Below are 14,264 nucleotides of genomic sequence, written 5' to 3' on the forward strand. Positions count from 1 at the left end.
GCATGTAAATGTGGGAGACATAAAGGGAGTTTGGTCTACAGTGGAGGGGTGCATGTAAAAGTGTAAGAATGTAAAAGTCTCCAGACTTGGACCTGAGGTAAAAAAACAACCGCCACCTGGAGATAATGTACGAATAACAGGAAGCAGTTTTTATGGACTGCAACTCCGCTAAAGACAACATGATTATTACTGCTTCCCTTTACGTTCTCACATTCGAAATGAAATCTGCGTGGAAAAAGACACTTTGGCAGTAGGCAGAATTTTGACATTTCATTACAGCAGAAATAAGCTTAGTATTTCTTACTACCCCGTACCAGTTGAATCAGAAAGACTCATTGACTAACTGGACTGTGCAAGAAATCAGATATGAAAGGTCAAATACTTTGCAACATGGCCAAAACCTCCCCTACATATGGCAATTCAATTGGAATTCTAAATATCACTGTTCATTGATAAGTGTGATGCAAGATCTTTCATGCTCTTCTTGAAAAAGACATCCAGGCTGCATCACTTCCTGTGTATTTCGAAAGTGTATTATACCCAGGCTTGCTCATATATAATTTCATTCATTTCATAATTTACTTTGACTTCGCCTAGATGTTTCAGGAACTTAAAAAAAAAATTAAACCACGTAAACACCCAAAAGTCTGAGGAAAAAAGTGAATATGAGCGGCGGTTTGGAAGGAATGAGAACCAGATGTTAACAGAGATCAGCTCTGCAAACACCTTCCAAACACTCAACCATATGTGTGGCTTCTTCGAAAACTGAAGAAACGGCACAATTATTCCTAACCAAAGTTCCCCCCTGCTGGCAGGGTACAGGACGTTCACTCAACATACTGTCATATACTGTCTGTACCCGAATCAAGACTATTCCAACACCTACAGCTCACAACACACCTATCAATCAATTACTATCTGATTTTGCACACACAGATGGACCACAATGTAATCCAGTCTTAGCTGCAGCATACAGTGGTTAATTTATGTCCTATTGTGCTGGAAGCTGCTCTGGATGAGAGCGTCTGCTAAATGCATAATTACAATTCATGACCATGATGACATCTATTGAGGGTGCAGTCTTCCCATGACCTCTTCTGAATTGGTACCAGAGGAGTGGAGTAGCGAAGGAGCGTACAGCACCCGGAGGGGTATACTCACGAGGCATGATGCCCTGGTCCACCAGCTGCTCCCGTGTACGTCTCTGCTGCAGTCTCAGCTGAAGTACTGTGGGGAGAGGAACCAGAGCACAGTTAGCTTCCTTCTACCAGCTACCCAGCTGCCTTCCAGTGCCCCATGAGCCGCGGGTCTGAGATTTTCGGGGCAGGATGTGACCTTATGCAACCTCGCCTCTGGTACAGAACACGAGCATATACACAGAGACAGGCGGAAGCCTGGTCCCTCCGCCACAGAAAACCACACACACTTCCTGAACGACATCAAGAAGAAAATGACAATACCAGACAGCACTTAGGGTTACTTGTGGCTGCCAAGTCAAGTTTTTCAGACACAACAGGTAAACTGTTTGGGGGGAAAAAAAAGATGTGTCTTTAAAAAAGAGGCTTTTAACTACAAAGGGGTTCATCCAGGTTTAATTCAGATTTGATTCCCTTTACAAACTGGAAAAATACCATAATTACTCTTAAAGTCTTTCGTCTTCATAGAACACAGTTCAACAAGAACTCCAAAAGCAATTCTTTTTGGACGCTGTATTGTGCTCAGTTGTTGGCATCTGTGGCTAAAACCAATCAAAGGTGAATTAAAAAAAGGTCTGTTGAGAATAATTGTTTGCAGTTGAAAAACATTCTGTACAAATGATTGACCCAGCTGTTGTGATTGTATCTTAAAATCTATTAACATAACCCCTGCTTGCCAATATATTTAAATGAATGAACAGAACAGAATGTGCCATGATCCTGAAAAATGAACCAAACTCAATATTCACGCGAACATTTTATAAAACTCAGGATCTGGGACAATGCATACAATCACTGTGCAAATCAGGGACACACTAATGAGAACGAATCAATATTCCATCAACGACATATTTCCTTTTTTATTTTTTAAATCAGATGTTATTGATTATGTTGTCACGCATATATAATGATATAAAGAACACAGGCTATTGTAAAACTGCACAAAAGTACCTACTGCACTAATCAACAGTATGGAGCTTAAGTAATAAGTGGCAACATCAAAAACAGACACCAATGTCTCTGGGAGACATAACATGGAGAAATACATTGAGGCAAGAAAAATCTGATACAGATTTAGTACAACCAATCTGATCAAAAATGGGAAGGTACACTGAGCTTCTTGCATTCGTAAAGTTGACTGAAGATAAGATCAGTCCTGAAGATAGGAAAACAAACCGTTACACAGCTGACTATTAAGCTGGTACAGGTTCCAAAATTTTGGCATGGAAATACATTTTTGGTCTTGCAACTGACAATTGTTATTTTTGCCACAATAAAAATACAAATAAATTACATTCCAACTGTTAAAAAGTATTTATTTTTATTAAAACATTTCAAAAAGTAGCCTTAATAGAAATTGATTACATTTAATAGGCTAAGTGTTTGAGCCATTTATTTTGGATAATAAATTAATCATAAATTTGCTGCGCACAGTCAAAATCACAGCCAACAAAATACAAGAAACAAATGAAAAACAACAAGGTTTCTTTGGGTTACTTAATGTTCCTGGAAGAAACACTAATAAGAATGCCTCAGCTTGTTTCAGGAGAGACCCCTGCGGTGTCCCACATGGAGGCATTTGTGGCTTATCTTAGTGACAAGATTGCCCTCAGTTTTCAGCTAGCTTGCAAGGCTATCTGATACATCAGCTTGGCGCTTAACATTGTACATATGTGCAACACGTTTTTTTTTTTTTTTTTTTGCAGCAGTATTTGGATGAACTAATGCCCAGGTACAAAAAAACCACAACACCACAATGCCATTCTGGTACCATACCATTCTCTGTTACAGAATATTGGCACAACCCTACTGTCTATATAGTTAGAGCTGCAGCATTCTCATATATTAAATGAACAAAGTTCAAAAACAAAGTTTACCTGTGAGCATTCCACATTTTTAAGATTGACTGAAGGAAAAAGCAGGTACTACTACAGTAAAAAACAAATGCACCTTAGCTTGGGGAGAGGTATTTCGGGGGCTGTGGTGTGGAATAATGACTACAAGATGGCCTCAAATTTTGAGCAAGCAATTGTATAACAAGGGAAAAAGTTACCCAGCAATAGTGGGAGTGGGAGAAAAGAAAGTGCTAACATTTTTAAACCCAACAAAATTCATCTGTCGGCATGAAGGTGAAAAAGTTGTGTGGAAACAGCAGGGTGGTAAAGAAGATAATATTGATTACAGTGGAATATGCCCATTTTGTTTAAACGTGAAAATTACTCACTGGTGTGAAAAGCATTTTATTTGAACACATTAACCCCTACTTCACTCTAAAGAGGGTGGTTTCTAAGGTGTAGCCCTTCCTAAACTGTGCAGCTATTTCCAAGAACATCAAGAACATCAATCTCCTCACACATGATGTTTCACAGGCAAGCTTTACAAAGACATCTCCTGTGTTCTCCTATGTTTATGATTGACAAAGCTTTCCAATTGCAAAAGGGTGTTTAACACACCAGAGGTTGTTTCCATCACCATTTCCACCATTTTCCTCCATTTTGAAACCTGTTTGAACTGTTGAAAATCCAAGTGTTGGAATCAGCATGTAACTTTGTTAACAGATAAACGCATTCAAGTCCTAACTGTTAAGATAATATCTCACCATAAACAAATGGAATCTTATGTCATGGATCATGGATCATTTAAGTACGTGTTAATTTAGTCAAAATATATTTCATTTTCTATTAGTGTAATTTGTATAACATTATCTGTACAAGGTCTACAATGAACTGATTCTGTTTACTCCCCTCACTTTGATGACTGCACTGCTAGGAACAACATGAAGGGACAGTTACCAGGAAAGCACATTTTCCACTGTACTTGAATAAGAATAGACAGAAAAAAACACAGATAGAGAACACCTCCTGGAACACTGGTATGGTTGACAAAATATTTCTAATCAGTATCTGTGCACAAAAACTAACTGGTACAAATACCACTGAGAAGACAGTAATACCCTAATATCTAGACAGATAGGTAAACATGCACAAAGGCAGGAACACACAGCAGCTAACTATGAGCTCATTCATGTCTGAATTTGAAATTCAGATGCACCCTAGGATGAGAGCTGTCATACAACTGTCACTGACATGCTCGCTGTGTAATAATTCCTCACTGAGAAACAGGTAAACGGGTGCCAGCTTCACTGAAAATAAGCAATTTGCTGGCAATATTCAAAAAAGGATGGAAGAGATATTTGCAAGCAGACAATCAATATTTCAACTTCAGTGACATGTGATGACTTTACACATAGTCAGCCACTATGAGCTCACTGCTCGCAGACTGTCAGCGTGTTTCTGCATAGGTCTGTGTACTTTCCTTTAAATGTCTAAGGCAACTTCTTTACTGAAGACAATTTTGTAAATTCTCAACACCATTTGGAAAATATGATATAGCTGAATAAAACAATGGTAACAATACCTAAAATGCAAAAATAATGGGACAATTCAGGTCAGGATGAACAACTTGAATAAAACTGCCAGGACTCACTGATATTTGAATGCGTAAAAGAAAAAAAAAAAAAAAGATTTTTCTCTCACTAATTTCATACACTGTCTTTGGTGATTATTTTTAACATAACAGTAGAGTGAATAGGCCTAACTTTGATTTTCATAAATTTTTTTCATTGTCCTTTACAACTCAAATTAGAAATTGGGATAAGCAATAATTAATTCAGTTTGTACATTTTCATGTCCCTCAAGTGAGCTCAGATTCTCAAAAAAGTTATATATCTTACCAAAAATCTGGGAAAAGCTCAGAAAATGGAAGCTCAGACCAACCAGACTCTACAACAGAAATACTAACTAGCTGAAAGTCCAAAAACCTCAGTTAGCGAAATGACAAAAACAGTTTCTCTGGTTTGGATTTGCCTCCAATAAAAAAATGAAACCCAATGAAGTGCTGCAACATGATCACACAGGATAAACTGCACACATCAAACCTGAGTCCAACAGTTAATCAAGCCCATTCTATGAATTACATCATCACTGACAAGCTGTACCCCAATTAAGAAACCATTTTCACATGTATGCATTTTGTGTTCACTGTGAACAGTTTTAAAGAATTAAGCAGAGCTCCAACTTTCAGACAGAGCCATGTCATTTCTTAGTCATAATAAGCCACGTCAGGAAGCTTAGCTCAAACACTGATGATGTAAACACACTCCTGAATGGACATGTTATTGCAACTAAAACACACTGGTCTTCAGAAAAATATTTAACAAGGAATGAGATGTAAATTAACGGTGTGCTTTGTGAGAGCATGGTACCCACTATAAGAGCATTGGTCAAGTCCCTATAAACTCTCCTTACTCTGAGAGGGGCTGCAAACCCAAGCTTGCCTAAATCCCCAGAGAATGTCAAGACACTGACTCACTCCAGCAAAAATAAACCCAGCAGCTGTGAGAACAAGGCTTGGGAAATCACAGAAACATCTATGCAGTGGGGTAGTGGTGTGGGGATATTTGCCCCCTAATAGAGAGAAAAGAAAGTTAAGGTTTCTAAAAACCAAAGTGCTCAAAAGTTTCCAAACACTCTGTGCTAGTCCTTCCTTCCTGGTGTGAGCATTGTCTGGTTCATAGACTTCTATAGATACATCACGGTAAGACATATTTCGAATACGAAACTAAGAACACTGCCTCTGGAACATTAAACTGCCCTTCAGTATATTAAGTGTCTACAATAATTTACCTAAGAGGCAAACTCATTTATAAAAACCAAATAGTGCTATATAAAACCACCCAGCCACAAAACACATACTCTGTAGCAAAGGAAAAGTACTAATGTTATTGTGTTACCAACATTACAGCAAACCACATGTCTGAGGCACTCCACACATTCATTTTGCTGACGCCAGTGCATTAGCACTGATGTTATAATTGACCCCTGGCTAACTTGTCTGATGTAACAGTCACTTTAACTCTGGTTGTTCTCACGCACAGTTTTAACAAAGGTACTGCAGATCCCTTAACAGAGCAGAAGTATAACAGCATGAACATCTTTCTGTGGCTATATTTCCTCTTCGCCAGGGGGACACTGAAGTAACCCACTGTTAATATTAGCACAACAAAAATAACCGTTACAAGAATACGCCTGTTTCGTATGGTACAACATTTGGGGAATGTACAATTTGCTAAGCAAGACAGCTTCGTCTTAAGGGGTGTTTTTGTGCAGGTCTCACAGTGAGGCTGGCACTAACAACATATTCCCGTTGGTATTAACAATGTGTATCTGGTGGAATCTCCACATTCTGAATCTCATATTGCAATGTGCCACTGAGTACTACAGGGGAAGGACACTAAACTGGATAACAGACTGAACTATTTTGAGAGGTGACCGAATGTTAGGATTCATCCCCTCTGAGACCACCAGCCCCATGGCTGATACCTGCATTCAGCCTGGGCACAGACTAAGCTTGTTTATTGTTTACTAATACTGTGCCTTTATTTTCTGTATACTAATTTACCGGCTTGAGAATGGCCCTAAAAAGCTTTATCAGGACAGTGCTGACGATGAGTCTGACTTACCTGTGCAAGAAAAAAAAAACTGTAATAAAAACAAATTTAAATAAAAATGAAAAGATAAAAAAAGATTTTAAAAATTTACTAACACTGGCCTGAAAAAAGACTCACTCAAGTTAAATAAAAATTGAGTTAATATACTGAACTGTTAATACACTACCCCTACTGGGTTTTATTTTCAAAGAATTAAGAGGGAAAATAAATCATTGATCTGATCATTGTGTTCTTCAAAAAATGTCCAATTATTTGCAAAATTTAGTTGGCTGATATGCAAAGTTAAAATTAAATGAACACTATGTAATTACTATTATAATGGTTAACATTTTTATTTATTTGTGCAAAAAATACTGATGGTGCAATTGCATTTCTTTTGTTAAATCACATTTCACTGCAGTTTATGAAGAGAATCAATAAATGTGGAAACTACTACATATGTAGCTACGACTCTTAGCTAAATGCTGAGTTTGGGCAATATGAGACTTACAAACTTTCTACCACTGACTTGCCGATGTCAGCATTTGATAAACGATTTGCAATATTGTGAATTACAGGCTCTGTTCTCCTTTCAGCAGGACTGCACATTAAGTAAACCCCACTCCCAGCCCAGGCTAGGCCTGGGGCTCAGGAAACTACTCTCCTCATTCATGTAACCCGCTTACTGGTTTCTTTTCTCTTTTCTCATCAGGTCCTCTCCTATCAAACCCACGCCGCAGCTCGATTATCAGGCCTGCAACAGGCAGTAAATGTGCCTCTGTTTGAAGTGAGCACTGCCTGGGAATTCCCATATCTCACACAGCTCCTTCTGTACAGCGCTTCTTTTGAGAGAGAACACTATTCTTATCCTGCATGGGATGTCCATCAGGCCACACTCAAAGGCTATTCCTCAACAAAAAACTAAGACTTCAGCAAACAGTAATGTTCAGCAGTAAACACCTACTAGAGCAAGCAGTAGTCACCTTTAGAAAATGAACCCCCCTGTGAGCGTCTGGGTCATTGTGACACCGTTCCCACTGACACAAATGCCTGACAAACACGGCTGGACTTAGAAGTACCTCTTCCGGGTCACAAGAAAAAGGCTTTGTTTCCTGGTCATGGCTACATATTTAAGCACCACTAAAATGGCACAGATTCCAGTAGGCAATTACATTTTTAAATTTTATTTATTTTTTTTACAAAACTACAGCTTAAATCATTAAGACCGCAACAACTGCCTCAGATGATTGATTCCTGCCTAAGGCCCAGGAGGTGATGTCATGCCGGTGGAAGAGAAGGAAACAGCAGCACCTGATCTGAATTTGCCTCGGCAGATGGCGGGGGTCTCCACTTCCAGACAGGCCATGGAGGAGAGGGAGGGAGGGGTCCTTCAGCAGCGGTGTCTGTCTGCGGGCTGGGGTCCCATGAACTGATCCAGACGGAGGAGGACGGAGAGGAGGACAGGAGCTTGCAGGGAACGACCTCGGTCTGGGACATCCCTGACTGTTTTCTCACAGTCCTCCCTCCCCCCTCCCTCCCTCTCTCTCGCTCTGTCCGTCTCTGGAGTGTGTGCATGTTCTCAGCCAGTGAGAGGCAGGAGGAGGGAGCATACATGAGGCGATGTTAACCCTTCCCACACCCTCTCTCCGCTCTCCGCTTGCAGCGCTGAGCTCCGCACAAGCAAAGGGGAAATGCTGCTGCAGTCTAGCAAGTACAGTGTACACAGCTGGGATATTCTCAACTTGGAACAGACAGGAATGCGATTTCTAAAAGCAGATACACTGAGGTTAAATATAAGTCCCCTCTGTGTTTGCTTGTATCACACAAAACATTCTGTTTTCTAATAGACTGAGAAGGCCAGACAGAGTGAGTGACCGTGAGAAAACAGTCACCACATGCTGTTGTGTCATAGTGCAAAAATGACAAAAATAAACACGTCAGGGCCTCTGGGATCATTAATGTTTATCTTTGTATCGTTCTGCCCAACTGCAGAACATTTCCAGCATTAAGAGTTCTCTGTTTTTAATGAAATGCTTTGATGATGTATACTGTGCACAAGGAATATATTTCATGTTAGCTGTCTAATACATACATTAAACTGATGTGGGCTTAATTAATCAATGTTGACACCCCATGGAATTTTACAAATCTGCTATGTACATCAACCATACGGAATATATGAAAAAAATCTGCAAAACGAGGCAAACCATTCCCCAGAGCTGGCTGGCAACTCCTACACTCAAAACTAAAATGCATACATTGCTCAACTTGAAAGTAGACAATGACCAGCAACGGGGGGACAGTTCACACACATGGACAGCGAAGGGGGATGATGGACACGGGCTGGAATTTCCAGCCGGTGACTAAGTGACCTTAATGGAGCCAGTGACCAGAGCTAGTCAAAACCAAGATGACCTGTAAACACGGGCCCACACAGACCCTAGGGTGACAGGGTATAGATGTCACTTCCTGTTGGGTTGTTTTGCAGGAATGCTGACTATCTCCACCCCCTCTGTGGACTGTGGGTCAGGCCTCTGAGGTCAAGGCAGAGTTTGAGGACCAACAGTATTCTGACATATTTGCTTCTCCCACGTGTTGTGAAAGTATTTTGTTTCCATACTTTCCCATCTCCCCGAGTAGGCTGTATTTATATGCAAGACAACATGCACTCCAAACGTCTTCCCTCTGCAATTTGGAAACGGGTATCTTGCAATAACCTCAATTTCGATAAAATGACAGACTCTCAACACTAATACCAACTGGAATGGAAAATTATATAAAAGTGAGCACAGAACTGAAAATAATTGGCATACAAAAATCCCTCCTCACAATTCACACTGACAGGCCATGTTAAAGGGCTATCACGTAAAAACTCCTACAGCTACTGATAAGACATCCAGACAGCTCTCTCCACGTTCTAACCATCCACCTTTTTCAACACAGCCTCTATTGTTGAGATAGGCCCTCAGTTCATATTTGCCTTCTGATAATGCCAGCGCTAGAGGAGGTGTCAGAATACGACACTGCGGACTTCTCTAGAAAGGAGAGTGAACTTTACATAACTGGAAATAGTGGCCGGGAAATAAAAAGCAGCCGCCAGCCATCTGATGGGATTAGGAAAAACAGGCCCGCGAAAGAGGAAGGAGCAGGACAGTTTGGAGACACGATGTTCCAGGGGCCACCACAGGGGTCTTCCTGTGAAAGGTGGGAGGAAGCGGCTCGTCCCGCCCGTGCTAGCGCATGTCTCTGTCAGCGCTGCAGAGGTAGAACAGGAGCGGCCTTGATTAACGGAGTCCTGCAGCTTTCTCGCCACTGCCAATACTGTGGGATCAATGTGTCTCTCACAAAGGGGAAGAAGGGCACAGAGCACCCAGTGAGTGAGCAACACACTCTAGCTCCTGTTACCGACACCAAGTCCAAGGTGCACCAAGTACAGTGATGCTGTGCTGATATCGAGTGGAACCGGCCACGACGTGGAACAATGGACCAAGCAGTGTCACTCTGTATCAGGTAAGTCTGAACCCTGCTATGGCTGAAATCCAAAGCAGTTCAAGCACTCCAAACAATTTTAAGAATGTATACAGTTTGCCACTCAGAGTGGACCCCTGTACAATTTAATTTAGGGTGTTCTGTAACTGGGCACGGGCCAAGTAGACTTTAATCAATCTGGAACCTGGGGATAAAAATGAAAACACTGTCTGTGCCACGCTGTGTCATGTGTGCTACGTGACAGAGGTGGGACGGTAAATGAGATGATATGGTATCAGAGAGGGGCAGGTTTTTATTTCAAGGGCAAAAACAGGAAAGTGACTCAATATGCACATCCTTCACCAGACTTAAACCAATTTTGAAGATCTAATCTCATTGAAATGGACCCTAAAGGTACATCTCAGCAAACACAATGTTTTTTTTTTTCTGTGAAGCATCCAGTGAATGGCCTTGCAGGATGGATGTCAGCTGTAGGGGTATTATGAAGACAGAGCGTCCTCCCTCTCCATGCATCATTGGAACTCTGCAGTGTTAGTGCACCATTCAATGTGCATTCCTGCTAGCCACTCCCCCACCCCCCTATCCCCCAATCCCCCAATCCCCCAGACATGTCCCACTGCACCCTCTCACTGGGCTTCACATGCCAGTAAACATTTCAAGACTGGGCCTCTGGCTGGAGCCCAGGGAACACTGGAACTGTGAGAACTAGACAGATCAGCCACAGACGGGGAGAGCTGAGGGGAATGTTAAAGGCCTACAAGGTTTGCTGAAGGTTAGGAGGTCACATGATTGCACAAAAACAGCTAAAAGAAAAACACCTCACTGGTGATAACAGAATGTCAGCAGGGTCTACAAGCTCTGTTGACAACATCTAAACATTTTTTTCTGAATTATCAGTGATTTTTTTTTACATTAATTTCCCACTAATTACAACAGAACATTTCTGCACAGGGAGCAAGAGTGTCGAACCAAGTTCTCGGAAACATTTAAGCTATTATTGCGAACTGGCTCCCAACCGCAATTCCGGTGCAATTCTCCACTTAACCAAATATATCGACTCATTACTCAGGTTAATCTAACAACGTCAGAGCCAGAGCCCTTTGCGCCTCCAGCTAACAACTTATTTCCAATGGTTAACTGTAAAGTGGAGCCAGGAGCAGCTTTTCTCGCACTTCATGCCAGGAGGTCACCTGCCGACACTGTGGACGGACCACACGGGGCAGGTGACTCACGCGGGACCGCAACTCACCGTTCTTGCGCTCGTTGAGGGGGGGCAGATTCTGGCTGGGCTGCAGAGAGAGCTCCTCCATCTCGTGGGTGACAGCCTCGCTCTGCGGGCTGGGAACCAGCAGTCCCAGCATGCCGGCTTCTGCCTCCGCCTCCAGCAGCCCCTGGGGCTCCATCTCTCCTTGGGGGAAGGAGTCAGGGGTCTCCCCGGCGATCACAGGAACAGGACGACCTTGTCAGCGTGGCGTTCTGCGAGACACGCAAAGATAGCAGTGCTTCTCAGTATATTACCTGCACCCAGCCTACCTTTTGTAAGTGTCTATAGGAGGGTAGAGTAATAGTGCTATACAGTACATAAATACAGGCAACCTGTGCTCAGGTTGGCCACTGTGTCTTTCCATGTAACACAGGTAATACCGTTACTGTAACTATACTGGATGAAAACCTTAATGATGCTACGCACCGCTCACACAAGCCTCAGCTTGCTCCTCATAAACAGATTTCATTTCTTGCTTACCATCTGGAACAACTCCAGAAATCCCATAAAATATTAATGCTCCATATTAACATTTTATCTGCAGGATCGATGTAAGAACACTAAGAGGAAACCAATAATCATACTGAGCAAGCTAAGTATGGATAAATGGAGGCCATGTTGGGAAAGATGTAATTTGAGATTATGTCATTACGGTATAACGTTGGGCAAACTATGCGCTGGTACAAAAATAAACAGTATGGTAACCATGACTGCATAACAGACCCATAACCGAGAAGTGATTCATTATACTCTGATTGGTAGTTTTCACAAAGGTTTCCATTAATCTGTTTTTTAGGCCATGTGCTGTGGCTCATAGGGGATTTGAGGTATCAAGCTCTTTCTCTTTCTTATCCTGAATTGTCTGTTTGTAAATCACAGTCATGTCATTCAGTGGCTTTTTCTAAAAAAATCAACTGCAATCTCTGGGTAATCTGTATGCAACAAACACAAAAACTGTCACCCTCACTGTGTCATGCAACTAACTGTATGGTATATTCTCAGTAAAAGGCTTCAATGAAGGTGAATCAAAACACGAGCCCTATTCAAGGACAAAAATAGGCAATAGTTCTCATTCTGTCATAAATGACTGTGTACTGTCTGAAAAATGCTTCATTGTGAGAAAAAGCCCCATTACACTAACACAGCAATGGTGCCAGAGAGCTGGCAGATCAAGAGCCGTTTTTTAACTCTCATGACCCCAAGTGACACGTCTATGTGTAGTTCATCAGACGGCCCGAAAGCTGATCTGAGTGTTGACAGCCAGTTACAACGTACATGCTATGTCAGCTGCCCCAGCCATCTGCTGCGGATCTGACGCTATGAAAAGGCAACTGGTGAGCTATGCCCTGCGTATACCATGGGTGGACTCTAAACCGGGATTTCAGAGGCATCCAACAATGCAATTTCCTTTCAAAACACTCGTTTAAGAACAAGTAATAAGGAACAATAATCAGCGATTAAACCCAATGAAAAAAACAATTTCTTCTAGGCATTAAGTCTTGCATAAGATATCCTGTGCAATCTCTAAATTCTGAAATGAGCAAACCCCTTTTTCAATTCTCACCTAGGCTGGGGGCACAGCCAGTCAATCTACACACTCTGTCCCCTGTGGCACACAGCTTCCCCTCATACTGTCCACTGTCACTCTGCAACAGGACACTCCCCTGTGGTCAGGGATTAATAGATAGTACATTGTTTACGCAAGTACATTTAAACCAACCCACTATCCCCACAGATGTGTAACCAGATATGTTGGGCCTGGCCTGAGGTGGCTTAGATCCCATCGCTGCGTTAGAATAGGGGCTGGATATCCACAGGAACCAAGTGTGCACAAACACAGCCAGGCTCAGCTTCCAGAGTCAAGGAGGAAGATTCAGGCTGAGCCACAAATAGACCAGCTGGTGCTCATCTCCCCTCAGCAGACATGAGGCGTGCAACATGACCCAACCCACTCTGGAACAGCAGGTTTTTTTTTTTTTTAACGCAACAAGGGGGTTCTGTGGTAATACCCTGGAACATGGAAGCAGACTGAAAATAGGTTCTGCAGAAATTTAACAACAGGACCAGAAATGGATGGCATTCCATTAATTATCCAGTAATTCCTCTTAATCTTCCTATAGGCTGAGACGTGCCCCCTCAGTCTACCCCCGGCTCCTCTCCCCAAGGTTTCCAGCTGAACAGAGGAGAAGCCTGTTTCTCAGGTTCAGCCTGCATGCCATCTCCCAGCTCAATGCGCTCCTGTGCTGTCCTCTTTGGGCATCCACAATGTCACTGTAGATACTCAGACAAAAAGTGACTACAGTTGTTCAGGAGCATTTGTTAAAATTAGTCAACTGAAGCACAACCTGCAAATCTGGAGGCTGAGTAATGCTGTACCATAGATCTACACATACAGAATAACAGAATGCCTTTATTGTCATTGTATTAAAAATACAACAAAATTGCAGACCAAAAGCTGCACTCACGCGCGCCGCCATCTTGATCATATTTCCATCATCCATAACGGTTTCAGTCCTAAGGAACTGGAATTGATCTGCACTTAAGGGCTTTTCTGGGAAACAAACAATATAATAAATTATACATTATTATGGGTGCTCCTTTTAGGGGGTTGGGATATTAATGGTCTGCATTGCTCGAATGTGTTAGACTTGGGAGCGACCATTTACTAGTAAATATCTACCACTTCAAAAACTCATAAAAAAGGAGTCTGTCTTGAAATTCTTCTTTATATGACTTAAGTCAGCTGCCGCCCTGAGCCAAAAACGTGGAGAGATTAACAGACAACGCAGAATAGTCCCATTTACACTGCAAACACACTGTGTTAAAA

At 42.0% G+C, this 14,264-nt stretch overlaps 1 protein-coding gene across 3 annotated transcripts in view; it reads right to left on the minus strand.

Annotated features, from left to right (window-relative positions):
- The window catches only part of mrtfba (myocardin related transcription factor Ba), a 49,717-nt gene that overhangs the window by 12,176 nt on the left and 23,277 nt on the right, over nucleotides 1-14,264 (minus strand). For 2 of the 3 annotated variants that reach the window (XM_036530319.1, XM_036530310.1), the window contains exons 3-4: nucleotides 11,423-11,649; nucleotides 1,162-1,227 (exon numbers count right to left, since the gene is read on the minus strand). In XM_036530319.1, coding sequence (XP_036386212.1) covers nucleotides 1,162-1,227; nucleotides 11,423-11,576 — 220 coding nt within the window. In that variant the 5' untranslated portion in view covers nucleotides 11,577-11,649. Of the gene's footprint in view, nucleotides 1-1,161; nucleotides 1,228-7,995; nucleotides 8,172-11,422; nucleotides 11,650-14,264 lie in introns of those variants that run through there. The other variant, XM_036530324.1, reaches the window with a different exon arrangement.

Source organism: Megalops cyprinoides, chromosome 1 (genome assembly GCF_013368585.1).
Source record: "Megalops cyprinoides isolate fMegCyp1 chromosome 1, fMegCyp1.pri, whole genome shotgun sequence".
Taxonomy (NCBI): Eukaryota; Metazoa; Chordata; class Actinopteri; order Elopiformes; family Megalopidae; genus Megalops; species Megalops cyprinoides.